This window comes from Manacus vitellinus, unplaced genomic scaffold (assembly GCF_001715985.3).
Source record: "Manacus vitellinus isolate BGI_N305 unplaced genomic scaffold, ASM171598v3 scaffold_15_pilon, whole genome shotgun sequence".
In the NCBI taxonomy this organism is placed as follows: Eukaryota; Metazoa; Chordata; class Aves; order Passeriformes; family Pipridae; genus Manacus; species Manacus vitellinus.
In genome coordinates, this window is record NW_021939122.1 from 12,239,909 (window position 1) to 12,267,818 (window position 27,910).

The 27,910-nt window shown below is 43.2% G+C and overlaps 1 protein-coding gene across 2 annotated transcripts; it reads left to right on the forward strand.

Annotated features, from left to right (window-relative positions):
* The first annotated feature begins 1,516 nt into the window (after positions 1-1,516).
* Positions 1,517-27,746, forward strand: PDCD11 (programmed cell death 11). Of its 2 annotated transcripts, none has more exons than XM_018069281.3 (36): positions 1,517-1,588; positions 2,492-2,603; positions 3,187-3,318; positions 3,499-3,666; positions 4,565-4,726; positions 5,348-5,471; positions 5,837-6,018; positions 6,552-6,659; positions 7,139-7,345; positions 7,672-7,796; positions 8,399-8,459; positions 9,134-9,280; positions 9,404-9,655; positions 10,532-10,675; positions 11,371-11,571; positions 12,123-12,293; positions 12,672-12,888; positions 14,989-15,141; positions 16,135-16,250; positions 16,415-16,935; positions 17,381-17,443; positions 17,917-18,025; positions 18,503-18,592; positions 18,927-19,029; positions 19,383-19,560; positions 20,221-20,277; positions 21,065-21,187; positions 22,051-22,173; positions 22,359-22,554; positions 22,962-23,084; positions 23,384-23,527; positions 24,562-24,812; positions 25,414-25,582; positions 25,851-26,004; positions 26,559-26,724; positions 27,337-27,746. In XM_018069281.3, exons 2-36 carry the CDS (start codon positions 2,502-2,504, stop codon positions 27,506-27,508), a joined length of 5,514 nt encoding a protein of 1,837 aa, XP_017924770.1. In that variant the 5' UTR covers positions 1,517-1,588; positions 2,492-2,501; the 3' UTR covers positions 27,509-27,746. The 2 variants fall into 2 exon arrangements, with proteins under 2 accessions (XP_017924770.1, XP_008932318.2); XM_008934070.4 differs by having other exon boundaries at positions 16,418-16,935.
* Positions 27,747-27,910: the final 164 nt, after the last annotated feature.

A 27,910-nucleotide genomic window follows, 5' to 3' on the forward strand; every position in this document is an offset into this window, starting at 1 on the left:
TCTGCAATACTCAACTAAGATCAATTCTTCACTAGTTCAGCTAAGAAACAGCTTCAATTACATACTCAAAAACTTGATAACAAGATGCAGGATAGACCACTACTCTGTTTTGTGATTCAAAATGCCATTTTGCAACTTTTACACCAAAGCAGAATGCAAGGATTGTTAACAAGAACTGCTCTGCTCTCAGTTGCGCACTTCTATTGCATCTTACTTGCCCATCCCAGCATAAAAACATTTTTTCCCCCAGGTTACTTTTCAGATCAGAAAATTACTTAAGCCAACTACAGAGCCTTAGAAGTGCTTTCACAGGAACACCAGATCCACTAAGAGGAGGGCAGACTTTTGTATTTTATCCGTGTCTGGACTAAAGTTTCAGATCTGCTCTAAGAAGTTCAGAAACACAAAAGCCTGGTGTGGCTGCAGCAGCAGCAAATTGCAGGTTCACTGGCACGTTCAGGTTGGCACCTCTGCAGATTGCACAGTCTACAGCAGGTCACCCAGGAACACATACAGTCAGGCTTTTAGCATCTTCAGAGATGGAGACTCCATAACTACTCAGGGGAACCCGTTCCCGTTAATGTTTAGAGATATGCTTTTCTTAAGAGACTTTTACGTATAGGACAAACACTTGTTTATTTTCTGACTCAGCGCAAGAGCATCACACACCCCCCACTTACCCGCCAAACCCGGCAGATGCCGCAGTCACCAGCACTCCCGAGGAAGACACAAGAAACTACACAGCCAATGCTGTGCTCACTAAAACAGCCCTTATGCATTATCTATCTCTTATCTAACATAATCCAGTAGTGTTACTTCTGGCGCATAACCAGGTAAAGGTAACTCGACTGACTATGCCATAGCTAAAAACCTTAATAAAACAGCCCCCTAAACGTTTGCCGCACACGACCTGGAAAGACTTTGGAGAGCCAAGGTCATCTTTTCTCCTGCCTGACCGATGTAAAAGCCTGGAAAGGCGCCGCTGCGCCCTTTCGAGGGCGAGAAAGCACCACACGGGCCCTATTTCCCGGAGGAGCCGGGTGCCCTTGCCCCGCTGCCCTGACCCCTGACAACGCCGGCTGCCCTGACACCCCCGACCTCACATTCGCCTCGGGCCGGGAAGCGACGAGGCGGCGCCGCGATATGGGGGAGGGACAGAGCCGCCGAGGGTCGCGGGTGCCCCAGAGACACCTTCGGCCCGGTTGCTGCCGAAGAAGCCGCCATCCCGCCCGCCGTACCGGACCGACCCCAGCCCCGGGGCGCCCGCGCCCCACGGTCCTCTGAGCGCTGCCCGCCGCCGTGCCCGCCTTCGGGGCCTGGCCCTTCGCCTGCGCCCTCCCACAAGATGGGCAGGCCGTGGGAGCGGCGCGGCGCAGCGCCCCACCCCGCGTCGATTGGCTGCAGCTCGTGCGAGGGAGCGGGTCGTCCCCGCCCCTTTTTCACTGAGGGGCAGTACGCCATCCCGTCCGACCTTTGCCCTTCGCCCTTTGCGTCTTATTCCCGCCGGCCCCTCCGCGTGCGCCTCCCGATCCCGGCGCCGATCCTGCTCCTCTCGCCCGGGCTTCCCCACGGGAGCGACCCGGGACAGGTAAGAGTGTCAGCTCTGCTCACTCCAGTGGGGCTCTGCTGCCGGCCGTGAGGAGCTGTCTGTGTTGCTTGGCGAGCCCTTAGGTGAAGCGTGCCTTGATGAACTGTAGTTTTGTCATGTGTTTTCACGTTTACAGGAGTTTTATATGTCTTACAGACAGCATAGTGTTTCAGCGCTGATTTCTGTAGAACTACTGTTGGTTAATAATAATGGTATAAATAATAGCATGAGCATAATAATAATAACAACAGTCTAAGTAGTAAATAAGAATAGCTGCAGCTATTACTGCTTACTGTTATTTATTATTAATAATAACGTGTTCATTGTGACCTGATAAATAAGATGTTGTTTACGGATTGAAACAGTAAGGTTAAACATCCATTGTGTACCTCTGCACATATACTTGCAGCTTGCACAAAGAGGTATCAAATTATATTAACCTTTATGAGTAGTATCCAAAAAGTAAAAATGCAGACCAAGTTTAAGTAGTGCTTTGCTCACAGCCTTCTCCTTGATGACTGAACCTCTTAATTTCAACTTGTCCACTGACTCTAATAAATATTGTTTTAGGAAATTTATGGTTAAAGCAGTCCTATGAATACATATTCAGTGCATCTAAATGCCTTAGAAATTAATACTTTAATACTTCAGTTTAGTAGAATTGGACAATAGTAAAAAGTGTTAGGGATGTGCATATTTAGATGGACTACTGTAATACTTCAGTTTAGTCAAATGTTAAATACATTTGGATAAGAGTTGCTGTTTTGTCACTGACTACTTGTGGAGCAGCCATCCAAAAACTTTCTTTGTTTGGGTATAGTGCACTCTTATGTCTCTTGGGTGTTTGTGAGGAACAATGTACCAACTGTACATTTCATCTCTGTTTTGCCATTTGTCCCATAGCAGTGCAAGGATGGCGTCTTTGGAAGAAAACTTTCCTCGAGGGGGTATCCAGAAAAAACCCGCAGAGAGAAAAACGTCCAAGCCAAAGTTAGAGCAGGACAATTTGTTTGATGTACGTTGTTTGCATGTTCTTGATTAACTTCTCAGAGCTCTTCTGCTGTCAGAATTTGACCTGCAATCCTTCCTACCTGTTATTTCTACAGTAAACTCTAGAAGGCACTCCCAGGAATAGATTGCTGCTGACATTCACCTTTCTCCTGATCTCTTTAAGATCCCTAATGTCTGATGGATGTTGAATGTGATGACAGAGAAATTTCAGTGAAAATTGTTGATCAGGCTTTAGCTTTTAAACTTTCCACAAGCATCTTATCCCAAAGTACTGTGTAGCGAGGCTGATGTTACTGGATATAGGCTAAATTTGGTCTTTCTCTTTCTGTTAGTAGAGTGTAGTGCAGATCATTTGTTTCCATTCCCAAGATTCACAGTTTTATAAATAATCAGCCTCAGTCCAAAGAAGATACTTTGTAAGACTTGCATGTAGACAGACATATAGCAGTTAGCAAGGCGGTTCTCTTTTTTCCTGTAGTCCTAGTATTTTCTTCTGATTTTATTCATGGCAGCAGAGTTCTGCCTTAGTGCAAAGTTTATATCTTTATCCGCTTTTATTTTCTCCCTCTCTGCTTATAAACTGCTAGGTTCACCATGAAGAAAAATCCCAGAAAAGAAAAAGGAGCCAAAAGGATCAAGGAAAGCAGAAAAAGTTCAAGGCAGACAAAACAGCCACCGCTAAAGACGATGTTGTGAATATTGGACCACTCACAATTCAGGTTGGTGCATAAGTTTTTGAATTTGCGTGCATCTCTTTTCTGGGCTGCATAAAAATGGCATTTTCTTCCTCCCTAAATCTGTAAAGTGTATCAGTGATTCCGTACAAAACCGTGTTTATCACCCTGTTATCACTGGCTTGCCAAGATGTCCATAGTGTGCCGTTCTTTCTGCTTTCCCAGGCGCTGTGTGAGGACATGCTTCTCCTTGGGTGTATAAAGGAGATCACTGACTACGAGCTGGTCATCAGTTTGCCCAATGGTCTTTCGGGATTTGTGCCGATCACGCAGATCAGCGATGCCTACAGCAAACTGCTGAGCCAGCAGGTGGCCCAAGGAGAACTCCCAGAGGTAAGACCTTGGGCTGGGGCTGTGATCTGTGCCCGGAGCTAAGGAGAGTTAATACCTCAGAACCAACCCTGAGGTCTTGCTCAGGAGTCTAATGTCTGGTCACCAGTCTCACAGCTGACTTGATTTTGATCACCTGCAGCCCTTAGCATTGGCTAAATAATCCTTGAGCTTTGTAAAAAGCCTGTTGAACATAAAGAGATTTTTTTTGTTACCTCTCTGCTGCTGAAGCTAAATACTGATCCCTGGCTGAAGGCAACAATGGGAAGAAGTTAGGGAGTTGATTGGAAAATGATGTGAGGGTGGAAGCATTTCTCAGGGGCCCGGGGAAGAACACGGTCCTTGCAGTTTAGTTGTGTGTTGGCACGTGCCATGTGCTGCTGCGTGGTGCTAACATAGGCTGACCTTGTTTTGGAACCTGCTTTTCCAAGCTAACTTTGCAATGATCCTGATAATGACTGATTGCTAGAAAGAAAAAGGATGGAGTAATCTGTTACCCTGTCTCTGGTGTCAGCGGTCCATAAGTTTTCCCAAGGTGTTTTGGATGTGGGATCTGCACTACCGTGTTGATGGTGGTGTTTTTCTCTGCTAAAGAGGGAGATGAGAGTAGGGTCACTGTAAGCATTGGAGATGTTTCCTCAGCTGCAGTCTCCTGAACTCCAGTGTTCGTTTTTAAGCAAAGCCTGTCAGTCTTGCTGACATAACACAGTGTCATCCCTGCCTCTCTGTTGAGATCCTGCCGTTTGTGGCATTTCCTGCTTTTTATTGTAGCGTTGACAGAGAAACAGGACTTTCCTAATGGATTTTGTTTTCAAAAGCTACTTCAGTAACAAATTCTGGCCTTATATTATTTGATATTGTAAAATTTGTATGTTTCTCTCTTGATCATCTTGCTGGGCAGGGCTTGAATTCGCTCTCGGACGTGTATTCCCCAGGGACACTGGTCAGGTGCATCGTGACCAGCGTTGAGAAAAGTGATGATGGACGTCGCAGCATCAAATTATCCATTGACCCCAAGAAGGTCAATAAGGGCCTGAATGCCTTAGCCCTAGCAACAGGCATGGTATGTTTTCTGGGTCTGTCACAGCCCCTCCAGGCTCTTGCACAGTTTGTGGAGAACATTTTAGTTTTCAAATGCATGGGGTCAGAGCAGCATGTGGAGCTGCTCCCACCGTGGAAGAGACCTGGAGGGGAGAGGGTGGTATTGGTTCTTGTCTTCAGGTTGTCACTCATGAAATCCATTCACCTGATTCTGTTTCAGTATGGACAAGTTATTTAATTATTTCTTCATGAGTAGGCTTCTTTGTTATTTTTGCAGAGAGTAATGTACAATGTACCTTGCAGAGCTGCTTGGTTGTTTAGGTTTTGTGTTTGTACCTGTATGATGTAGGCATGTGCCTGCAATTAGAGCACCTGCTATTTTTGAGCATCACAGGTTTTTTCCTACTGGTTTGTGATCTCCATACATGCATAGCTGGATAAGGGTAGAGTTGAGATCTCACTGCCAGATGAGCTGTGTAGTAAGAAAGAATGTAGTGTTCTTTCTGTGGCTCTGGAAAACTTAGTTCTCTGTCCATATAAAACAAGTGAGTACTTGGATGGGGAATCTCTTACCAGATGTGCATTCTTTGAAGACTCAGCTGTTTTGTCATGTTACTGAGTTGTAGTGCTTCCCTCCCAACAGCTGCTCTCTGGCTCTGTATCTAGTGTGGAAGACCATGGCTACCTCATAGATATTGGAGTCAGTGGGACTCATGCTTTCCTGCCTCATGAGAAAGCCAAAAATTACATCAAAGCACTCAAGAGAGGTAAGAAGTGCAGGAGAATCTGTTGGGGTTAAAATGGAGGTGGATAATGACAGGGATTGAAGTGTGTTACATCTACAGTGTTCGTGCACCTTGGTGGGATTGGGTCAAAGTGGAGTCTTTGCAGGTTGCTGAAAACAGCAGTTTTGTGACTGGTCTGCAACAAGCCTTTGTGTTTCAGTCTGGGTTCTGACAGATGACATTACTGTTCCAAGCCCATCCATCCCTGCTGGAAGTAAACTTCACTTAGATTGAGAGGAGTTACAACCTCTTAAAATAGAGGGAACTCTGAAAAAGCATTGGAAAGAGTGGAAAGGAATCCCTGAGTGTTCCTGGTGGAGGTTTTATGCTGTGACTTGTCTTTGTAGGGCCTGACTTGAAAATAGGCCAGAACCTGACCTGTGTCATTGTGGAAGTGAAGAACGAGGGCAGAGTGGTCCGTTTGTCCATTGATCGGTCAGAGGTTGCTGCATCCCTTGCCACAGAGAAACAGAACTGGGCACTCTCTAACTTACTACCAGGGCTAGTGGTGAAAGCTCGAGTGCAGAAGGTAAGTTCTGGTTTGGGTTTCTTTTGTTGAATGTGTTTCTTTTGAGCCTTTTGGAAGGCAGGAGACAGGTGAAACAGAGACAAAAGCTTATGGTGTGGAACATTTCTGTTTGGGCTCTTAACATTAGCAGACATTATTATCTGCTGGACACTCCCTCCACCACATTCACCTGAGGCCTGATCTCTGTTCTGGTTGTGAGGCCGTAAGTATAAAGGCTTCAGCCTGAAGTTGGTGATGAAGTTTGAAGCAGAACAGGATCCTTTTTGTGCTTCTGTGGCCTTTTCCTAGGTAAAGTATTCAACAGGGTAGCAGTAGTCTTCAGGGTACACACAGCATTATCAAAAAATTAAAGGATTGTTTTTGTAACACAGTGTACAAAGCAGATTTTTTAGCAGTTTTCCTGTCTCTTATGATGTGCTTGTTGATTAACACTGACAGTGCTTTTTCTTGAACTGTGTGAACTGCTCTCTGTTTGTGCTGCATGAAAACTTGAGTGCAAATTTTTTTTGACCCCTTTTCCTTCCCCTTCCTAGATGACCCCGTTTGGAATGAAACTGACATTTCTGTCTTACTTCACTGGCATTGTGGATTTCATGCACATGGACCCGGAGAAATCCATGAACTATTCTCCAGATCAAGTGGTAAGGAGGGTGGAGGATGGCTGGAGTTGGTATGTTGCTTACACCATCTCTTACCTTCTCCAACATTTCTGTGGAATTATCTCTGAAATCTTACTACTGATAGCTCTCTTTCCCACCTTTTACTTGAGTTACTATCATGGCTGCTTTAGAGCTGTGAAGAGCAAAGCCATTCCTTGGTTACTGGAAGACTTATTTAGAAAGCCTGAAAGACTTGCAAGGGATAGAAACACAACTTGTGTGGTCATGTTCCCCTCCCTGCATTAATATCAGACTAGTCTGTAAACAACAGACAAGAGCAAAAAATCCCTGCTCAGTAAAGTTGTTAGAGCTGAAGTGATGACTTAGTTTAATACTGGAAAATGCTTGTATGTGCACAAAGAGTTCAGGTACCAAGCAGAATGTCCAAAAGCATGAGTGATGTGCCTCTCTCCTGTTTTGCTCACAAACCTGTGTGTAATGAACACACCATCTTCTCCCAGGTGAAGGCTTGCATCCTGTCTGTGCACCCCGGCTCCAAGGCGGTGCGGCTCACGCTGCGTCCGGCCTTCCTCCACCCCGGGGGATCCCCCAACCAGCTCTCCAGTGACCGCGTGGGGGCCGTGGTGGAGGAGTCCACAGTGAAAGCTTTCTATAAGCAGTTCGGTGCCCTCTTTGAGCTCGATGATGGCACTCTTGCATTTGCACGGGTAAGTACCAGGCTGGTGGGGCGAGGCCTCCATATCTGTCTAAACCTTCTGGGAAAGCAGGCTAGTAGGACGTTTTATTTTCTACCTGTGTGCTCTTTGGGAAGCATTACAAACAAATTAAGATATCATGGAAGATATTTGTCAAATCATACATCCCCCGTTGTTTGAATTTAAATGTATGAGGGCTGTTGTGGAAGAGCTGGTAAAATCTGCTGCACAAAGAGAATGTTAGAGGAACAAATTTGTCAAATGCTGCCACTTCAACCTAAAATCTATATCAGTGCTTCCACTTTCCAAACACTAACTTGTAATTTCTTTGTTTCTAGTTGAAGCATCTTTCAAAGAACAGAAAATCGTTTAAACCTGGGGCATTTAAGGAAGGATGCAAACACAAATGTCGGATCATTGACTACAGCCTGATGGATGAGATGTGTCTTGTCTCTCTGAAGCAGTAGGTATCAAGGACTGTTACAGAAAATTGGTTGAAGGGTGTGGCTGAGAGTGGAAAATATTACATTACTTTGCTGGAGTGGAACTTGCCATTTGGGGGTTTAGACTTGTATCTCTGTGTCACATTAGGTTGTATAGGCATCTTGCATGTCTTCGCCATACTCTTTGGAATTGAGGCACCATCTATATAGTTGGTGAGCTGAGGCACAGGGAGGCTAAATTACTTCTGCCAAGATCAAGTCAGAAGACTATGGCTGAACAGGAAATTGAATCTTGACCTTTCAGCTCATTTGGCTCCTCATTCTCAGTATTTCCATCTGTGTGGCTTTAAGCAAAGCAGATGATGGGTTCTCCTTTCATGGGAAGACCTGTGGGACTGTCACCTGGAATGGAGCTGGGTAAACCTCCCTGAACTTTATGTCCAGAGAGCTATTTTGGGAGATAGGTCAGTTGGAGTAAAACACAGAACTTTGGAGTTGTAGAGCACTGGGTATTGTGCTGAATAATGGATATTTGGGACAAGTCAAAGAGGGGGCTGTCTTGTCTTATCCTTGCTTTGTTTCAAGTTGACTGATTGGTCTTCTCTTTGTGTCTCTTTCCTAGTCAGATTATTGAAGCACGGTTTCTGCAATACCAAGATATCCACACAGGGGATGTGGTTGAGGTGAGTTTCTGAAGGAAACTGTAGTTTCTGCAGTACTGTGTGGCCATTAGGCTGAGGACAACAATGTAGCTAATGAGTATTTCTTCTAATATGTATGTGCAACCTACAGTGCAGACTAGTGAGATGAAAGTGAGAAAAACCTTTCCTTGCAGGACTTAATTAATGGAATGCAATACTTTGTTCAGGGTTTTGTTCATGATATGGCCAAGGCAATCAAATTTTAGCCATGGTCAGTCTTCTATTTGTGGTCTTTTTAGAAAGGCTTGGGTGAAAGAAACCAAACCTCACCTTGCACTCCAAGTAAAAGTTGGTTTATGAACCATCACAATCAGCTGATGGGCAGAAAGTTACTCAGTTATGATCATTCTTGTGTCTGAGTCATGACTGTGTTGGATATGTCTATGGAAACAGTTCTAGTTTTCAGAGTCATTAGGGCTTTTGCAGAAGTAGCTTATGTTTAAGGAGAAGAGGCTGTACAACAACCAGAGTATATAAAAGTTAATGGGTCAGATTGGTTGGGTGAAGTGTAAGTTGGTCTAAGATTATCGGTTTTTTGAACATGATTAGATTTGGTGACAATAGGTACTGTAGTGTCTTGGCTGTTGCTACCTACCTGTGCAGAGTCTGTTTTTCATGCTGAATTTGCTGATTGTTTCCTCTGTTTTGGGCTCTAGGGCAAAGTGCTTTCTCTGAAACCCATTGGGATGCAGGTGAAAGTAGCTGATGGGATTAGAGGACTTGTGCCATCCCTCCATCTCGCTGATGTGATCCTGAAGCAACCTGAGAAGAAGTACAACATAGGAGATGAAGTCAAGTGTCGGGTGAGAGCTGCCAGACAGGATCTTCAGCTGCTTTGCACTCTTCTGTTCTGAGTATTTAGCAGCTGGATTGATCAGGAAAGGGCCAACATGCTTTTTGAACCTTTCTGTACTCCATTCTTGCAGGTGCTAGAGTGCAATCCTGCAGGAAAGAAGCTGATCCTTACTCTAAAGAAAAGTCTCATCCAGTCAAAGCTTCCAGTCCTCACAAATTATGAAGATGCAAAACCAGGTCTGATCACACATGGCTTTGTGGTGTGTGCAAGGGAATTTGGCTGCATTGTGAAGTTCTATAATGATGTCAAAGGTCTGGTACCCAAGAATGAGCTGAGCTCAGAACCCATATCTTGTCCAGATAAAGTCTTCTATGAAGGCCAGGTAATTAATGTACCTATGCTGTGCTGTGTGTTTGAATGCAAAATGGAAATCTGCAGTTCACTCCAATGTGGGTTTTTCCCTGAGGAACCAGCTACACCAAGAGATGTTTATGTCCTTTCACTTAACTGCTTAATCGTGCTCCATTTAAGCAGATTAGGCTGTAAAAAGGGCAGCTCGTCTTCGAGTATGTCATAGGCTTGCCTTTTTTTCTGGGCCCTCTCTGTTCTGATGTGTGGGAGGCAGCATGGTATGTGATGCAGGGACTACATGTGGTTGAGTTACTTAGATCTCAGTAGAAGTTTTGGGTTTCTAGGCTGCAGTTGCTTCTAAGGAAGTTAGAACTCTTAACTACAGAATCATAAGGATGGTGTTTTCTGCCTCTGCATTATTGTGGTTTTCCTGTTGGTTTCAAATCCCAGGCACTTTGGGAACCATGTTCACCAAGTTCTGGTCTTTGTTGTGGACAAGCTTATAGCGATCTCAGCCATCTTCATTATTTTTTTCTGGTGCTTTTGTTTGTCTTTAGTCCTGCTGTTTCTTGGCTGGCTAAGGAGGAAGGCAATTTTCTAGTCAGGTTTTCTGACTGCAGATCCAGAGGTCTTAATTTTATTCTCAACTCTGCAACAGAGCTGCTACATACTTTTAGCAAGTCATTTGATTATGTACTTCCATTTTCTATCTGTGTGGTTAGAAGGACTTCAGTTTCTGGTTGAACCTGTTAAGTTGTAGTCAGTGACCTGCTATCCTCAGGTGTGAGAGAGAAGTGTGTGTATGTGTATGTATTTTCCTGTCTCATTCTGTAGGTGGTAGCACACTGAGGAGGAGAGTAACCTCAATTAAACTTCTCTTTAATCTTTTTTTTTTTTTTTGCTGCAGGTTCTTAAAGTAATGGTCTTAAAATGTGAGCCCCAGCAGGAAAGACTCTTGTTGTCCTTCAGGTTATCAAGCAAGTCTGGCCCTGAGGACAAAAGGGAATGTACTTCAAAGGAAAAACAGGAAGTGAAATATCAAATAGGAGAGGTATTGAATTCAATGACTGATTCCTTTTTTACCTTTTCCTACTCATTTTCCATATGCTTTGGTATCACTGTGAACAACTTTACTTCAAGGAAAGCTGATGGTGATCAGGAAATAGCATTAAATGTACATTTCTTATTGTGTGGTTGGCCTCCTGGATCAAAAAGAACATCTCTGGTTTCAGAGGTCAGGATAAAGGAGTCCCAGGATAGTCCTTCCAGATGTACCATTTAGTGCTCCTACTCCTAGGTGGAGTCCTGTTTTTTTCCTGGGTGCTGCTGATGTTCTCACTCCAAAAGCAGCTGCTTTTGCTCCCTGGAAAAAGACAACATCAGAGAAATGTTTTGAAACACTTTCTTGTTTTTGCAATGAACAGTTTCCAACTCCCTGCAGATACTGGTAATACAGGAACAGGACAGTTCTAGATTACATTATTCCTTTCACCCTTCAAATAAAAAGTCACAACCAAGAGAATGTTTCTAACTCTTTATTTTTCTGGGAGCTGAGAATTAGTTTTTATTTTACTATCAATGCTGGCATGCTTTTTAGGCTCAGCCCTGCTGATGTGAGAATTTCTCATATATACCTGGGAGGCGACATCAGAGCCCCTGCAGCACAGCATTTGGAACTCTGTGCATCAAAAGAGATAACTTCAAAAACACTTGGTATTTTATATTGCTATATTATTCTCTTTTCAGATAGTTGATGTGAAAGTCTTGAAGAAGAAAGATAATGGGTTAGAAGTTTCTATCTTAGAAGATGAAGGCAATGTGGTTGCCTGGATCCCCACGCAGCACCTCTCTGACTTTGTTGCTACCTCCAAGCTCCTGTGGCACTGTCTTCAAGAGGGAGATGTCCTGCCCAGGGTTATGTGTCTAAGTGACAAGGGAGAGCACTTTGTATCCTTTGCCACCTGAACCACTCAAAGTGGGGGGAAGGAGATATCTGCCAGGAATCCAGAATATCTGCAACAAACAGAAGATACAGTAGTTAGTGTGTTGAAGTAGAAGTGCCTGTCAAGCTAGTGATATGTCAAAGAGTCATTATAACTTGTGCTAAAAGTGAGGCTCATCTACTAGAATCCCTTCAGAACCAGGACTTGGTTGTGAATTGGCTGATTTTCCCAGCCAGCTTCTGGGCTGTTAATCTTATCACAACCTTAGCAAAGGTTGCTGTTCTTATACCCAAAATCAGAATTGAAAAGTTAGGAAGTTGATATTTCTGGTATGTGGAGCATGTGTCTTCAGTGCTGAGCAACTTTAAAGACATCAGTTGCTAAATTTTTGTGTGGAGAGATCAAGACAGAAATTGGAATTGCCACACTTACAGCTCCTGTATTCTGTAGGTTGCAACAAGTGCTCTAGCCCAAAGGTTAGCAACACCAAGAGATTTGCTTGGCATCATGCTCCTTTCATTCATCTTTTCTGATTTTTCTTAATTGGTTGTTCAGATCTTGAGCAGAAAGTCTGCAGTGATTTCTGCTGTACAGGAGGAGCAAGTTGTGAGAAGCTTCTCTGAAATCCAGCCTGGCATGCTGTTGACTGGTTATGTGAGGAATGTGATGCCCTTTGGGGTGTTTGTGGAGTTCCCTTTTGGTGTGACAGGACTGGCACCCAAAGTGGTAAGCGATGCCTTCACTGCAGTAAGCAGCATGTGTGTGATGAGGCTGCTTGAAACACGCTTTTAGCAAGGGAGGGAACAATTGGGTTGCAGACCCTGCATTTGCACAGCTTCTTCCTGTAGGGTAAAAGGTTGTAGGTTTGCATTTTAATTCACTTCCAAAGTGAAACAAAGGGCTTTATTCAAGTGAGCTTAAGCTTCAACAAGGACTTCACATGGTTTAAGTAATTAATTTTAATTGATGGGGCTTTGTTAGTCTGTGTTAATTTCTCTTATGCATTTTCGAAGTTTTAGCTCAAACCCTTCTGAATAGCACTGTAGGTGGTTGATAGGTAGCAGCTGTGCTCAGTAACCTTTGTCCCTTGTTTCCTTTGCACAGAGCATGAGTGACAAGTTTGTGACAGACACCAAGGACCACTTTGTGGTGGGACAGACTGTGATTGCGAAGGTGATGAGCATTGATGAGGAGAAGCGGCGTGTGCTCCTCAATCTGAAGGTGTCAGAGTGCAGCTCGGGTGATTCTGCTGCAGAGAGCTTTGCCCTCCTGAATCAATATTTCAAGGAGCTGAAAGAAATCAGGGACTTGTTGAAAAGAGGTAAAAGATTGCACATGTTCTGCTAAAAGGGATCATGTCAAAAAAAGGGGCTCTAAAGGAACAAGAAGGGAAAACCATTTTCTTTTAAGTAAAAGAAAGGTCAGTTCAATCAAAGACTTCACTTCCAAGAGTAGTTTATTAGAAAAAGGATGTGTATGCAGTGTCTGCCATTAACAAGTGGCTTTTTGGAAGTACAGCTGAAACAAACCAAAGAAGCTGCTCTTTTCTCTGAAGTTTGCTAGGTCTCTTGCATTGATTTTGGGTTGAAGCTTAGATAATTAAAGTAAGGGGATAGATAGATATGCTGTGAGGTCCATATACCAAAAGAGGAAGGGAGATAGAATGGTACAAAAGCATGGTTTCCATGAAGGGCATGGAGCTGGTTATAAGGAAGGCCAGGATAAGATTGGATGTTCTGTGAACTGGAACCTTTCTCCAGGCTTGTGTATTTTGAAACTGGCAATGGTTAATTTTTTGTACTCTCTGCTCTTGTATTTTAAGAGCCTTAACCTGCAGGCCTGATTTTTTTGGTTATCTGCCAGATGTTGAACTCTAAAGAGCTTATGGATATTGAGCAAGCTGTGAAACTTATCTAATGTGCCAGTAGAGGTGGAAGCGTATGGTTTTGTTGTGGTTTTGGTTTTTTAAGTGGGAGAGTGACTCATGGAAGTCTAGGAGTTTATTTCTATGTGCCTGAGTGCATTGCTGCAAAGCACCAGTGAAGCAAAACAGGCTGCTCAGTGCCCAAACGTGAATTTCCCCCAATGCCTGAAAAGGGAGTGATTATAAGCATTATGGGAGGCTCTCATTGCATGCAAACTCATGTTTTAGAAACAGGCACTTGAGCCCTACCCCTGGTAATTACTTAGTTTAGAAAAAACAGTACTGGTGTCTGGATAGGAGGGTGATAGATGTATAAGAACGAGCGTGGACATCATATCAGTTTTCTGTACTGAAAAATGATGGAAGAACCCAAGTCAGTGCATCAGTGTAACTAGCTATGACATTAGAAAGGCTGGGCAAGTTATCTGTCTGATGGTAGTGATTTTTTTCCCCTGGTGCTTTCTGAGGAGTAGTACATCTATATAAAGTGAAGGATGCTTTTGGAGGGCTAAAATAATAAAGGAGAAGGCTTTGTTTTAAGAAGGATTTCCTTCCTTGCATATTACACACAGCAAGCAGCAGGTGCTCTTACTGTGTTTAGGCAAATAGGACTAGCTTTGTCCATAAAAATGAGGAGGAATCATTGACAACTAATGATGTATTATTTGTATGCTGGTAACTCATACCTGATGAGAACTTACGATTTCTACCTTATTCTAATGGTGCTTTTTTAACAGTGACAGTGAAGGACATTTTACTGCAGTCAGGAACTGTTCCTGCTTATGTTATAGAAATGTGCATTTGTGCATGCTGTGATCCTCAAGTTGTCTTTTATTGTTGATATTTGGGCGTGGGATGCCTGATTTGCACAGAGGAAGTTTTCAACTGCCCTGAGCCTTCGCCAGGATCTGCTTAACTAGAAAGTCCAAGGCACTCAAGTGCTTGTGATAACCCAAACCCAGCACTCACATGAGCATGAGTTTGTTCAGATAGATTTGCTACTTGTATTACAGGTCCTTCAGCAAAGGTTTTCTCACATGCTGTTTTTCTAGTGTTACGTACACTGGATGTATTGCAGTTGATTTTAGCAAATTCTGACTTTGCCTTTTTAGATTCTTCTTATATCCAGTATTTTTTAATGTTTTGTTACCTATAATTGTGAAGTGGCAGGTCTGTTTTGTGGTTTTAGTATTAATCTACTTTGCTTTTACCTTTTTCTATATGCAATGCTGTGTGCCAGTGTTTCTATAAGACTGGAAATATTCTCTCCAAAGTTATCAGATCCTTATTGTCAAAAAAGTGTTTCTACTTTGATTAACTCTCAGAATTGACTTTGTATTTCTACAGATTCAGGAGCCTAAACTTTGTTTTCCCTTATAAAGGTGGATATAGATGCTTGTTCATGCACCACTGAGTAAATGTGGAGGATTGTCTTTGTTTTGCAAAGAAACAGTGTAGGTAAAACTGACTTCCCACTTTTTTCTTCCCTTAATTTAGGGGAGCCCAGCATGGCCCAAGGCCTTTGTGAGTTGGTGCCTGGGAAGGAGCTGCAGCTGGTCGTGCAGGATGTGAGGGAGGATGGCTCAGCACTGTTCAGTGGCAGCTGTGTCACAGGATTGACTGTAACCGCCACTCGCTACCATGTGGGAGGTGAGGGTCTTTCCTTACCTTGTGTTGGTTTTCAGACTTGTACTTAAAAACTTCTGTCCTGAAATGAATTCTGCTGATGGGGAACTAACATGGGAGGAGTCTGATCAGAGTATGGATGGCCTTGAAGAGTAGTTTAGTTTCTTAATGTCTTGCCAACCCATTTGTGTGATTCAGAAAACTTAATATAAACCTACCTGTGCCTCTGTTAATCCCACCTCATATTTTAGGCATCTTGTAAGGTCTAGTTTGTGCCCTGAGATCCTTAGTTGAACCATACTGTATATAGACAAAGTATTAATACAAGCTCCAGCTTTCATGTTTTTTTTCCTTCTTGCTTTAGAATGATATTTCTTGTATGCTCTATCTGAAATTGCTGCCAATTTCTCTTGAAAATCTATGTGACTTTAAAGCAGGACTGCAATTTCAGTATTTTTGTAATTAAATCAGAAAAGTGTCATATTATGCAGAACCAAACAAGTACATGCTGAGGTAATGAATATACTAGTGAAAGTAAGATAAACTGCTAACTTCAGCAGGAGTAATAGCAATTCTGTGTTCAGAAGAGTTTTCTGTTTTCTTATTTTTTTTCTTTTCCTTTTTTTCCTTAGCAACAGATAGATTAGAGATAGTTTCATGCAAATGTTAGGAAGATCTTTTTCAAAACTTATATTATCTTAAGTTTGTTTTTAGTCGGCCTTGTCTGCATTATTTAAGAATTGTATCTTCATAAATCAATTTAACTTTTCCATGAAAGCATCAGACTTTTTTCCAAATAAAATGCTCCGTTTTTTTTTTCTCATTGCCATTAATGTTGGAAGAATCTTTTCTTTTCTTAAATAGACTTATTTGGTACTAAGTTGACTTTGTAACTCAGGTAATTAAGCAGTTTTTGGTCTCCAGGAAATTAAACCCTTCCTGTTTGTCATGTGCTGCTATCTCAGTTGCTCAGAATTCTCTGTCACCAGGATATAAGCTCTTTATTCTCATTTATAGATAAAAATATTGTCCCTGGTAAGAAAATGAAGGCGTTGGTTCTTCATGTGGATGCCCCCACATCTGAGGTGTATGTTTCTCTTCGGGAAGAACTGTTAAAGCAAAGACCCAAGCGAGTATGTGTTCAGTTTTTGGATCTGTGTGTTTCTGTTTGCCTGGCAAACTCTACGTGAATAATAAATGTCAAGGGGGGGCTGTTTCCTCTTTTAGAACTCTGGGAGAGAGGGTGGAGGGAATCAAAATCTCAGCGGGAGAAGTGACTATCTCCATTTCTGTCTAGCAGCTCAGAGAGAACTCCCAGCACTCTGCTGTTGTGCAGCACATTGCAGAACAGTTTGCCCTGGTGTCTCTGTTGGAAACAGGCCAGCTGGCAGCTGTGCCCATCCCATCTCACTTCAACGACACCTTCCGCTTTGACTCAGAAAAACTGAAGGTGGGACAGACAATCTCTGCAACCTTAAGAGCGGTGAAAGAGAATGACCACGGGGTCTTGTTAGCAGTGCAAGGCCCAGCAAAGAAGAATGTTTTTGTGAGGGTCCGGAATGAATCTGAGACAGTGTTAGAAGAGATGCTTCCTGCCGTGAAACACTCGCTTTCCCCAGGGGATATTGTTACTGGGACCATTAAATCTGTCAAACCAACCCATGTGACAGTTGCTATTGATGACAAGCTGACAGGTTCAATCCATGCATCCCGGATTCTGGATGAAGTGCCCATAGGCTCTTTTCCAACATTTACTCTGAAAGCTGGACAGAAGGTGACTGCTCGAGTCATTGGAGTTAGAGATGTGAATACTCACAGGTGGGAAAACATGTACATGATATCACTTCTGGGGGAATGCAAGGGGTGAAACAGTTACTCAATTCAAATCATTTAGGCAGTTCCCTCAGTCAGCAGATGCTGGTACAGCTGCCTTTGCTGGAATAGTTGAGGCTTGAGGAAATCTGCTATTATATTTCATCCCAGATCCAGGTTTCAGTGAATTATCTTTCTACTTGTGTTGCTGTATTTATCTTGAGTATAGATTGCAAGGAAAAAAGATGTCTAAATTCGAGCTAAATTTGCTGGAGTATTTTGGTTACTTAAATTGCCACTGAAATAATACTAGGAAGAACTGGAACTGGAAGGCTCTGGTAGTTTTAGAGGACTTGCACCTGGGTTTTCTTGTCAGTGCAGAGGGATTAAATGTGAGTGACTGGGGCCTGGGGAGAGCATGAGAAACTCTGATCCTTTTCCTCTTCTTTAGGTACCTGCCCATCACCCATCCACACTTCACTCAATCCATTCCAGAGCTCAGCATTCGACCGAGGTAAGTGTTGACCTCTTTGTGCCTGCAGATGCTTCACAGACTTTGTATCTTTGAAGGTTCCCTCCCTTGTACCTCCCATTTGTGAAGGAGCCGGCTATGAGCAGGGACTTCCACATGTATGCAAGTGAGGCAAGGCCTCTTACTCTCTCTTTCACACTAAGTTGGGTCTGGGAGTTGTGTTCTCCTAGCATGTGTGCTCTTGTAGCGCATGATTTCCTTTGAATGTCCTTTTGGCTTCAGGTTCTGACAATGTGGACTTTGTCATGTCTAGTCATCTCAGAAAGATTCCCCCTTATGGCCAGAGAAGAATTAATTCCTTGCAGAAAGATGCAGCTGGGAGGGGATGGGGATGAATGTCACAAAGACATTGTCTTGGTACTGGTTCACCATAATTTCCCAGGCTTCTAACTTCCATTTTCATCATTAGGACCAAAGCTGCGTCACTGATGTCCTCTCTCTTCTTTTGCGAACAGTGAAAAAGAAGGGGAAGTCACAGCAATGCTGAACCTTAAAGGAGACAATGCCTGCAAGAAACTTGGACTCTACAGTGTGGGACAAACAGTCACCTGTTTTGTAAAAAAGGTGAGATCAGAGTCTTCTTAGGAAATGTGCTGGGGGAGGCAGCAAGTCCGGGTGTCCTCAGGGGCTTTAGCTAAACAGTGATGCTATTACTAACTATGAGAGTCGCCCATACCAAGTGCAGTGTCTTACAGGGAAAGTAGGAGAAAGAAGTCAAACTCTTGTGTACTTGATGGAATCAAGCTGACTCATCCTCTTCAACACGCCTGTTTGTTGCCAGCAGTTGCTTCCCACCTTGCACTTGAGCAAAATGGCCTTTGAGTCTGCCACAAACTGCACTCACTGCTGATGCCGTGTGCACTTGCCTGTAAACCACAGCAGTGTTATGCTTGTAAGAGTAGACTCCAAATCACCATTTTTGCTGGGTGAAAAAGCCAAGGCTGGACTAACTCTTCTAGCCTTAAAAATTTCTGCCAGGAAAGGGTTTTTTTTCCCCCAAAGTATCATACTGTCTTTTCTGGTTATTTCGTGTCTTCTTAGTATAACATCCTCAAAAATTGGCTGGAGGTAGAAGTTGCCCCTGACATTCGAGGAAGAGTTCCTCATCTGCTGCTGTCTATGAACACCAAGGTAAGAGGCTGTTACAGGTGAGCTACACATATTTCTTTTTTTAATTGTGCTCATGGCCACAAGTAATGACTGCAAACACTTGTGACATCTGTGTGAACTCGTAACCCAGTGCTCTGCCCTTTAGGCATCACTGCCTCTCACTGACAAGTGAGTACTGTGCCTGTAGCTTGTTTGGCTCAGGGTAGCAGAGCCATTGGAGCAATGCTGAGCTATCAGTCAAATGTGCACATCAAAGATGTGTATAGAAAGTGTAAAAGTTCATAGAAGAAACACTGTCAAGAGTTGTACAAAGTTCATTTTCTGGAAATAAGTGGAAATATGTCTTTTCTTTCAGGTCTTAAAACATCCAGAAAAGAGCTTTAAAATTGGCCAGGCAATATCAGCTACAGTGACTGGAACAGATGTCACAGAAACAAACCTCTGCTTGTCACTCACAGGTATTGTGGAGCATTAATAGCAAGAGCCCACCACATACAATCCTTTACTCAGAAGTGGGTTATCAGGTGAAGATAAACATATTCCCTTCTGCTCTCAGACATGAGATGGTACATTTGTCAACATTTGACAGTTATTCTGGATCTTGGAATTGTTCAACTAGAGTTGGCCTAGTTTTGACTATCAAGGCAAATGTTTCTGTGAACTGAGAGATTTCATAGACTGCACCTTGCCAAAAGCTGGTGGGTTTGATATGTAACTAAGACAACTAAAATTAGCTTCACTGACACTATCACTCCCGCTGCTTCATATTTTCAAGTGTTATGAAGCCCTCTCCCTCCTTCACTTTTCCCAGGAATTCAGTCACTGGAGCAGGGCACTGTCACTGTAGGCATGGTAACAAAGGTGACTCCACATGTTGGTTTGACCATTGCACTGCCAGGTGGGAAGACTGGCAAAGTCAGCATCTTTCACCTGAATGATACTTACACAGAGAATCCTCTGGGTAACTTCAAAGTTGGCAAGATTGTCAGGTCAGTAAATCTCTTCCTTGTTCCCTCAGGCTTTAAAGCTTAGAAATATCCGCCTTTGGTGAGAGGCTTTCCACTGCCATAAGATGATGCCAGACTGTAAGGTCCAGTCTGTGGCTAAGAAGAAATGCTGACTTGCCTTATGTACATTTGGGTGAAAGTCTTGTACTTTCCATTTGCGAAGAAGCCCCTTTTCAACTCCCTTCTCGGGCTGTCTTTTTGAGAGTAGCTACTCTCTTATCTAAGGTGCTGATGGGACTGAGGGAAGCCAGATATCCCAGCTCTGCTTTGAATTGCTTGTTTGGCAGTTCAGTTGTCTTTACATTTGTAATGCACAAGTAATTGCATTTCCCTGCTTCACAGACTTTTTGGGAATGCTGGAGAGTGCAACAGGCCAAGTGATTCAGATGTAACAATCTTTAACTCTTTTGTATTAGCAATAGAACCTGAGTAAAGTAAGTACATGTGTTTCAAAAAGTCCTTTGGCTGGTTTTATGAACTGTTGTGTCATGCGGGTTTACATTAGACAGCAAGTGCTCAAAGGAACAGAATGCTTTGTTTCCTCTAGAGCTGCATTCTGCTAGTGAAAATATCTATTTCCTACCTGTGGCTTTTTTTAATGGGTTAAAAAGCTTTGTTTTCTCCCCTTACTCTCCCATGCAGGTGTTACATCCTCTCCAACGAAAACGGCAAAATCCAGTTATCTCTCCGGCAATCCCGGTATGTGTCATCCCTCTAGTCTGTTGGTCTCCTACTAGGGAAGAAAAGGATAGTGAAATACAGTAACCACTGGTTTGGGCACATCAGTGTAAAGTGTTAAAAGGACAAGGACTACATTTTTTTTTAAGGGATGATACTTGTTCCTACTTCAGAACAACTTTCCTGTATCAGCAAACATGGAAGTGTCTGACACTTAATGTAGAGCTGCTCAAGTGGGTTCAGATTTAATTTCTGTTTATTGTAGTTCCTAGGCCTGACTTATCTTGTTTGTTTGTTTATTTAGGAAGAAAGGGAAAGTTCTGCCATTGAATTTGCAATACAAACATGTTATGCTTCAGTGTTCAGCTGGCTTTTAACCATTTTGATTACATAGCAGACTTAGCACTAAATATCTCTTAAAACTGAGCCTCTTGCTTTGTCTTCCTTGTTGAACAAAAATATGTAAACCATGTGGAATGAAGTATCTTAGAAATAAGTGGGGCAAAAAACAAGCAAATGATGTGCAGAATTTCAGACAGCATTTTACTCTCCTCATTTTCTTAGAGGAAGCCAGGCTGATCTGTTTGGCTTTGTTTGCAGCAGCTTGTATATTCCCTACTGCTACGTATATCTTGGCAGAGATGCTGGTAGTCCATTAGTACATTTGAATAAACTGAAGGGTGTCTCTGATCCAGAATGTTTTCCAGAGAGTACTAGCTGTTGTTAATACTGATCTTTTTTTTGACATCTAGAGCAGTGTGGATTATTCAGGAAAGTGCTGTAGCTTCTAACCTCTCTTTTCTTTCAGGCTGAATCCAAAGATCTACAGCAAAGTGGAAGATGTTGAAATAACATGTATTAAGGATGTTAAAAAAGGCCAGCTAGTGAGAGGCTATGTCAAATCAATCACTCCATCAGGTGTATTCTTTGGGTGAGTAGCCTAATGTGGTGGGTTCACCTTGGCTGAACGCCAGGTGCCCACCCAGCCACTCTATCCCTCCCCTTCTCAGCCAGACAGGGGAGAGAGTAAGGTGGGAAAAGAAAACAACACAAATTGTGGGTTGTGATAAGGCAGTTTATGTTTATGCAAAAAAGACAGCAAAAGCAGTGTGCACAAAGCAGGAGCCAGCAGTTAATCTCTGCTTCCCATGAGCAGTGGTGGTTGGCCACTTCTCTGAGGAGCAGGGCTCCAGCACGTGTAAGGGTTGTCAGCAGGCAGCCATCAGAGACAATGAGTACCTCTGGTCCTGCTCCTTGCCTCAGCTTTTATATCTGGGTTGACGTCATATGGTCTGGAATATCCCCTTGGTCAGTGTGGGTCAGCTGGCCTACTTGCGTCTCCTCCCAGGATCTCTCCCTTGATTGAAGAAGGAATGTTACAGTGCTGTGCTCAGCAGTAGCCAAAATGTGGGTGTGTTATCAACACCCCTCTAGCTACCAATGCAGAGCACAGCACTGTGAGGGCTACTGTGGGGAAATAAATTCTGGCTCAGCCAGACCCACCACACGTAAGAATATTATTCTGGCAGGTGATGTGTTTTGGAGAACTTACTTAGAATGTACAGTTGTGGAATCTTGTTTGGGGGTGGTCTCTGGCATAATGTGATGTCGCAAAATGAATTTCCTCCTGGAAGTCAAGATGTCATTGATACTTTCTTGAGCCTATGAAATTAAAGTAGGGAAAGGTTGTGTGACACTATACAGAACTAGTGATGCCACAAATACAATCACTGCACCTTATTTCTCCCCCTTCCCCCATGGAATATTTATTTTTGGTTTTCTTCCTCTTCTCAGCTTGTCCACTTCTCTTCTGGGCCGAATCCTGTTCCAGAATGTTTCCCCTTACTTTGTACAGAAACACTCCTTATATGAAAAATACCTGCCTGAAGGAAAGCTGCTCACTGCTAAAGTGCTTGGGTAGGTCCAGTGTTCTTTAAAAGGGACCATGAATTAAGAGAAAGGAGACAATGGAGGAGGAGAGGATCTAAAAAGGGAGGATAAAAGACAAGAACGTTTGAAAGAATTTCAGATACTTGCAGTCATTGTAAGTGCTCTGATTTTTTTTCTTCTTTTGTCCTGCTACTCCTGCCAATGAACCACAGTGTAAATGGAAAAGAAAAACATATTGAGCTTTCTCTCCTGCCTGAGGACACTGGGATGCCAAGTGTCTTGCCTGAATCCCTAGGCCTACCACAATATGGTGCAGAGGAGGAGAAAGGAGAGGCACATAGTAAGAAAAAAAGTGAAGAGCCTAAGTTGAAGACAAAAAGGAGAAGAGGAAACTCTGAAAGTGAGCGGGTATGAATGTGATTGCACAACTCATGCTAAAAGATTTCTTTGGCTCAAATATGAAGGGACTAGGAAGATCCACTGAGATGAGGCTGAGGAATTATACAGACTTGTAAAAAAAATTAAATTGCATTGGAGATTAGCAAAGGTCAGATACTGTTCTTTTTTGGGGGGAGCTGAGATAGCAGCCCACTTGTGTTGCCTGTGTGGCATGTCCTTTTGGTCTTGACACCCTGATGTAGGTGAGTGTGGCTTTAATAATCTGCTGTCTCTGTTATGTGAGAGGATAGTGGAAGATGTTCTGCCGGGGCATTGCCCTCTCTCTGCTGTCAGGCTCTTTACTTAGTGATAAGAATTGCCTTTAAGATCATCACAGTTTTTGCTCTCCACCATCCATTCATTTCCCCTTCTTGCAGGAGGCGAAGCCAAAAAAAAGGAAAATCTGCCCAGCAGATGAAAATGACAGTGGAATTGAGGTATATTACCGTGAGGAGGATGAGGATGACCAGGAGGAAGAGGCAGCTAAAAAGAAATCTGAGGTGAGAAGTTTGTAGGAGCCTGAAATGACTCTCTATCCCTATTGAGATGTCACTTCTGTGTTGGATGACAATAAGTATCATTGCTGCAGATAGGAGTGATACAATATGAAAATGGCTTGAGATGGCTTGAGTTTAAATTACAGCAAAGGTGACCACAGAGTTAATGGTTTTGCTAGTAGGCTGCTTGCAAGTGTAAGAAGTCAATAGTACTGGCCAGAGAGATGCCACAAGCAAGGAGCAGTTGTCTGATCTTAGTGTAAAAACAAAATTCATGGCATCTTCTGTCTTCCTACAAACAGATAAGGAAACCTGGTGAAGCTCCCAGGCTGCAGGTTTCCATGGGCTTCACCTGGGATGAGGACATGAATGCACTGGATATACCTCTGGTGAATCAGAAGGAAGAAAGCTCAGAGAGCGAGGAGGAGGAGGATCCGCAGTCCAAGGTACTGTATTCTAGTGTTGTCTGCATAGGAGACACCAAACAGTGGCTGCAATGTGATGTTTTGGTGTTTGCATGTCTGTCTGCCCCATAGCAAAGCCTTCTAACCCAAGGAAACATCTCTGACAGCTGACACAGAACTTGTTTAACTACTCCGAACACTGGAGTTAGTAGCAGATATCTCTGAAGCAGAGGAGAAAAGGCACTACTTTAGCATGGCTGCATGAAAAATAGGGCTTCTCACGTTGACATTTTAATGAAATGAGTATTTAAAGTCTAACAATGTTTTCATGAAAGTGAAATTTTTTTGTATTTGATGTCAACTCTGTTTTTTACTTTCTGGAGTGTTGTAAATTTACAGGAAAACCTGGAGGTGAAAGACTTCTCAAATTACAGTCCTCTTATTTAGAAAAACACCAAAAAAATCTTTTATGCTCTAACCTCTAGAAGAGTTTTCCAGTGTGAGCAATTCAGCAAAAGCAGAAACCAGCTCATGGACTCCTTTCATATTTGATCTTCAGGATTTCCCCCATCCTTCAAAATTCACCTCTGTGAAGGCCATATGTGGCCAATACTTTGTTGCCCAGGGTAACAAGGCAGAGAACTATGGCACTGTCACTTCCCAATTTAGATCTGAGTCACCCCAGTGATCCAGCACCATGCCCCAATCTTGCATAATTTCTTCCCATGTATCCTGGATTTTTATGGAGTGAAGGATAGTGGTGAGTATTGGCCTGGATGGTAAAGATGGAAGAATGAAAGGGAAGTGTGAATCCTGCAGCTGGGGGTGCCAAACTAGCAAAGTATTTGGTCCCTCAATGTATTTCTTTAAAAGAAAAGGCATTTAATTTACTGCTGCTCTTTCTTGAGGTGTGAACAGTGTATGGAGGGGTGGGGTGTGTGTACCGTTTTCCTCTTATCTTAAGCAATTGGCTTCATCTCTTCCTGAGGAAACTTCCTATCCTTGGACATAGTGAGGCCTGCCTATTCCCACATGAAGTGCCTGCACTTCCTCATTCTCCTGTTTTGCTCTTTCAGTTAAAGAAAAAAACAAAGAAGGAGAAGGAGCTAGAGAAGCAGAAGAAGGAGAAGGAGCTTTGCAAAGTAGAGGCAGCTCTGATGGACCCCACTCGACAACCCCAGTCAGCAGATGACTTTGACCGCCTGGTGCTGAGCAGTCCCAACAGTTCCATCCTCTGGCTGCAGTACATGGCTTTCCACCTCCAGGCTACAGAGATTGAGAAGGCCAGAGCTGTAGCAGAGAGAGCACTTAAAACAATCTCTTTCAGGTAATAATGGGGCTCGTGATGGGGTAGTTATGAAAGAACACTGGTAGTATCAGTATGTGTGGAGTGGCAGAGTCTGTTTCAGTGAGTTCAGAAGGATTAAATGGTAGCAATTGTCAGCTGGTCCTTTGAAGGTCTGGCCTGAGTCACCACAGTTGGCCTACAGCTGACCTGCTGCAGCTCACAAGCACAGTAGCTCCCAAAGGTGGTACTGGGTGCACAGACATTCTTCTGAGCAGTCAGAACGGTTTGGAAGAGCATAATGCTTTCAGTGATGTTGTCCTTAAATCAAAACATGAAACAAACTGTGAAACTCTTGTCGCTTTTGCCATAGGGCTGCACCTTAAATCATCTCTACTGCATGATTAAGTATATTGTGCTTTCTTGAATCATCCTTGTGGTTTTTAATTACAAACAACAGTGATCAAAAATTGTAGTGTGAAACAACTGCTGTGCTCTGTTCCAAAAGTGGTGTTTCAGGGAGCAGTATGTCCTCTTTCTTTGTCCTGGAGGCAGGCTGGAAGTCAGTGAGTGTATGCAGGGTGGTTTGCAAAACCTGTTGAAGACTGGCAAAAGGCTAAATATTGTTCATATCTGCTCTAAGGGAAGAACAGGAGAAGCTGAATGTCTGGGTAGCTCTGCTGAACTTGGAGAACATGTATGGTACTGAGGAGACACTGATGAAGGTCTTTGAGAGAGCTGTCCAATACAATGAACCTCTGAAAGTCTTCCAGCATCTGTGTGACATCTATGCCAATTCTGAGAAGTACAAGGTAAGGTAGTGCAGACAGGTCCCAGGCACTTATCCCATTCAGTCACACCAGTAAACTTTGAATGCTGGCTATGTAAGCTTCCAGCTGGCAAATGTTAGACCTGTCCTGTTCCTAACTGGAATTAATAGTTATGACTGACAGCAGACAAGGATGCATTGATGCTTTTCTGTCATAAGTGTTTGGAGATACCTGACCTAAGAATAAGAGTTTTAAAGCTACAAGTCTTAGTTATGAATCTGTGTGATCTAAACCAACTCTGCCCTTCCAGCAAGCAGAAGAATTGTACCAAACAATGCTGAAGCGTTTTCGTCAGGAGAAATCCGTGTGGCTGAAATACGCCTCGTTCCTCTTGAAGCAAGGCCAGACTGAGGCTACACACAGACTTTTGGAGCGTGCTCTCAAGGCTTTGCCCACAAAAGAACGTAAGCACTGTGTCCCATCCTTAATGTGGACCTTAATGGTGACAGGTCTCCAGGAGATGGGCCGCTCTCTGATATCTTTGCCTGTGACACCATTTGTAATAAGTGAAAAGTGCAACCAGTTGATGCTGAACATGCTGCCCTTGTCTCTCAGGAGGGGAAATATCAAGCTGGATGTCAATGCTAAATCCACCTGTAATAGAATTTGCTGTGATACACAAAAGCAAAGCACTCAGAGCAAGGGCATCTTTGAGCTTTATGGCCATTCACTTGGTCTAGTCCTAGGTTTGTGGGGCTGCCCGTAGATGCTGCATGATACATTTTGAATGTAAGAACAAACCTCTCCTGCAGAGAGCTGAAATGGGAAGTGAACTGTGACCCTTCTCTCTCCCATTTTGATCCCACCTTAGTCCAAGACCACTTTACAACAGAGCCTTTTGTCTCTGGGTGGAGGTGGTTCTGTCTCTATGCTTGCCTCTGTTTGCGTCATTATCACTTGTGTTTGTTCATATGGAGAGAGCTGCTGTGATACCCTAAGATATCATTACTTGTTCCAGATGTGGATGTCATTTCAAGGTTTGCACAGCTGGAGTTCCGTTTTGAGGACACAGAGCATGCCAAGGCCCTCTTTGAGAGCACCCTCAGTAACTATCCCAAGCGGACAGACATTTGGTCCATCTACATGGACATCATGATCAAACATGGCAGCCAGAAGGAAGTACGGTGAGTTGTGGTGCACCAGGCTGGGAAGGGGCAGAACACAGTGTCTGGAGGGGCACTCAAAAAGAACAGAGGTGCCCTGCAGTGTGAGGTTGTACAGGGCTTCCCAGAGCAGAGCAAAAAAGAATTTTTATCACCTAGACAAAGTCTTTGCTGGGACTAAGGAGACTCCAAAGAGTTCCATAAGACAGAGGGAGTCTGATTGGCCTGCATGACAGAAACTAGAGGCCTTGCACTGAGGTCGATCAGTCCCTCTGGAGGGATTGCCTTATATCTGAAGGGTGAGATCAAGCCCTTTTATATCTTGTAGCTTTTTTTTTCTGTTTTCTGAGAGTTGATGAAAGGAAGTAATTTTCCACATCTACGTAATGAATGCAGGGTCCAATACAGTGAACAGATCTTTGCTTAAGTTGACCAGCAACCTTAGAGTTCTGAAAGCAAATAGAAAGCTTCTACTTAGAGATTTTGGCCAATTGTCAGGAATCTCTTTCTTCAAGCACAAGCACTTCACAGCAGATTGTGTATTTCCCCTAACTTGTTGTTAAGACAGGGTACAGGGCTTGTATTGAGTGCTGCCACTGACACAGTGATCTGAATCACTTTGGTTTCTTGCAGGGACATCTTTGAGAGAGTCATACACCTGAGCTTGGCACCAAAGAAGATGAAATTCTTCTTCAAACGCTACCTGGATTATGAAAAGAAATTTGGTACAGCAGAAAGTGTCCTGGCTGTTAAAAGAGCAGCACTTGAGTATGTGGAGACCAAGAGTTCCCTTACTGACACCTAAATATGGTGCAAGTAAAAGCAGAGAGACTTGATTCTCCATGCCGTGTGGAATTCTGCTGTGACTGTCCATGGACAGTGAATTTCTGGAGAGTGTTGGTCTATGACCAAACCAGCCTGGAAAGAACAAACAATGAAATGAAATGATTTGGTAAAGGTTTGCAGCTTTGTCCAGATGTTACAAATAATCCTACTCTGTTGATGACACATTTTTAAATACAGACTGGTTTATATTCAAAAGACATATCAGCCATACCTGTTCTACTTTCTGGGGGAGATAGTGCAGTTATGGTGCACTGATTTTAAGTACAACAATGTCTTATAAATTGATTTCTCTCACTGTCAAGATAGCAGAGAAGATTCTTGCCTTTTGGATGAATTAACACTTCCAAAGATCTATCTCAGG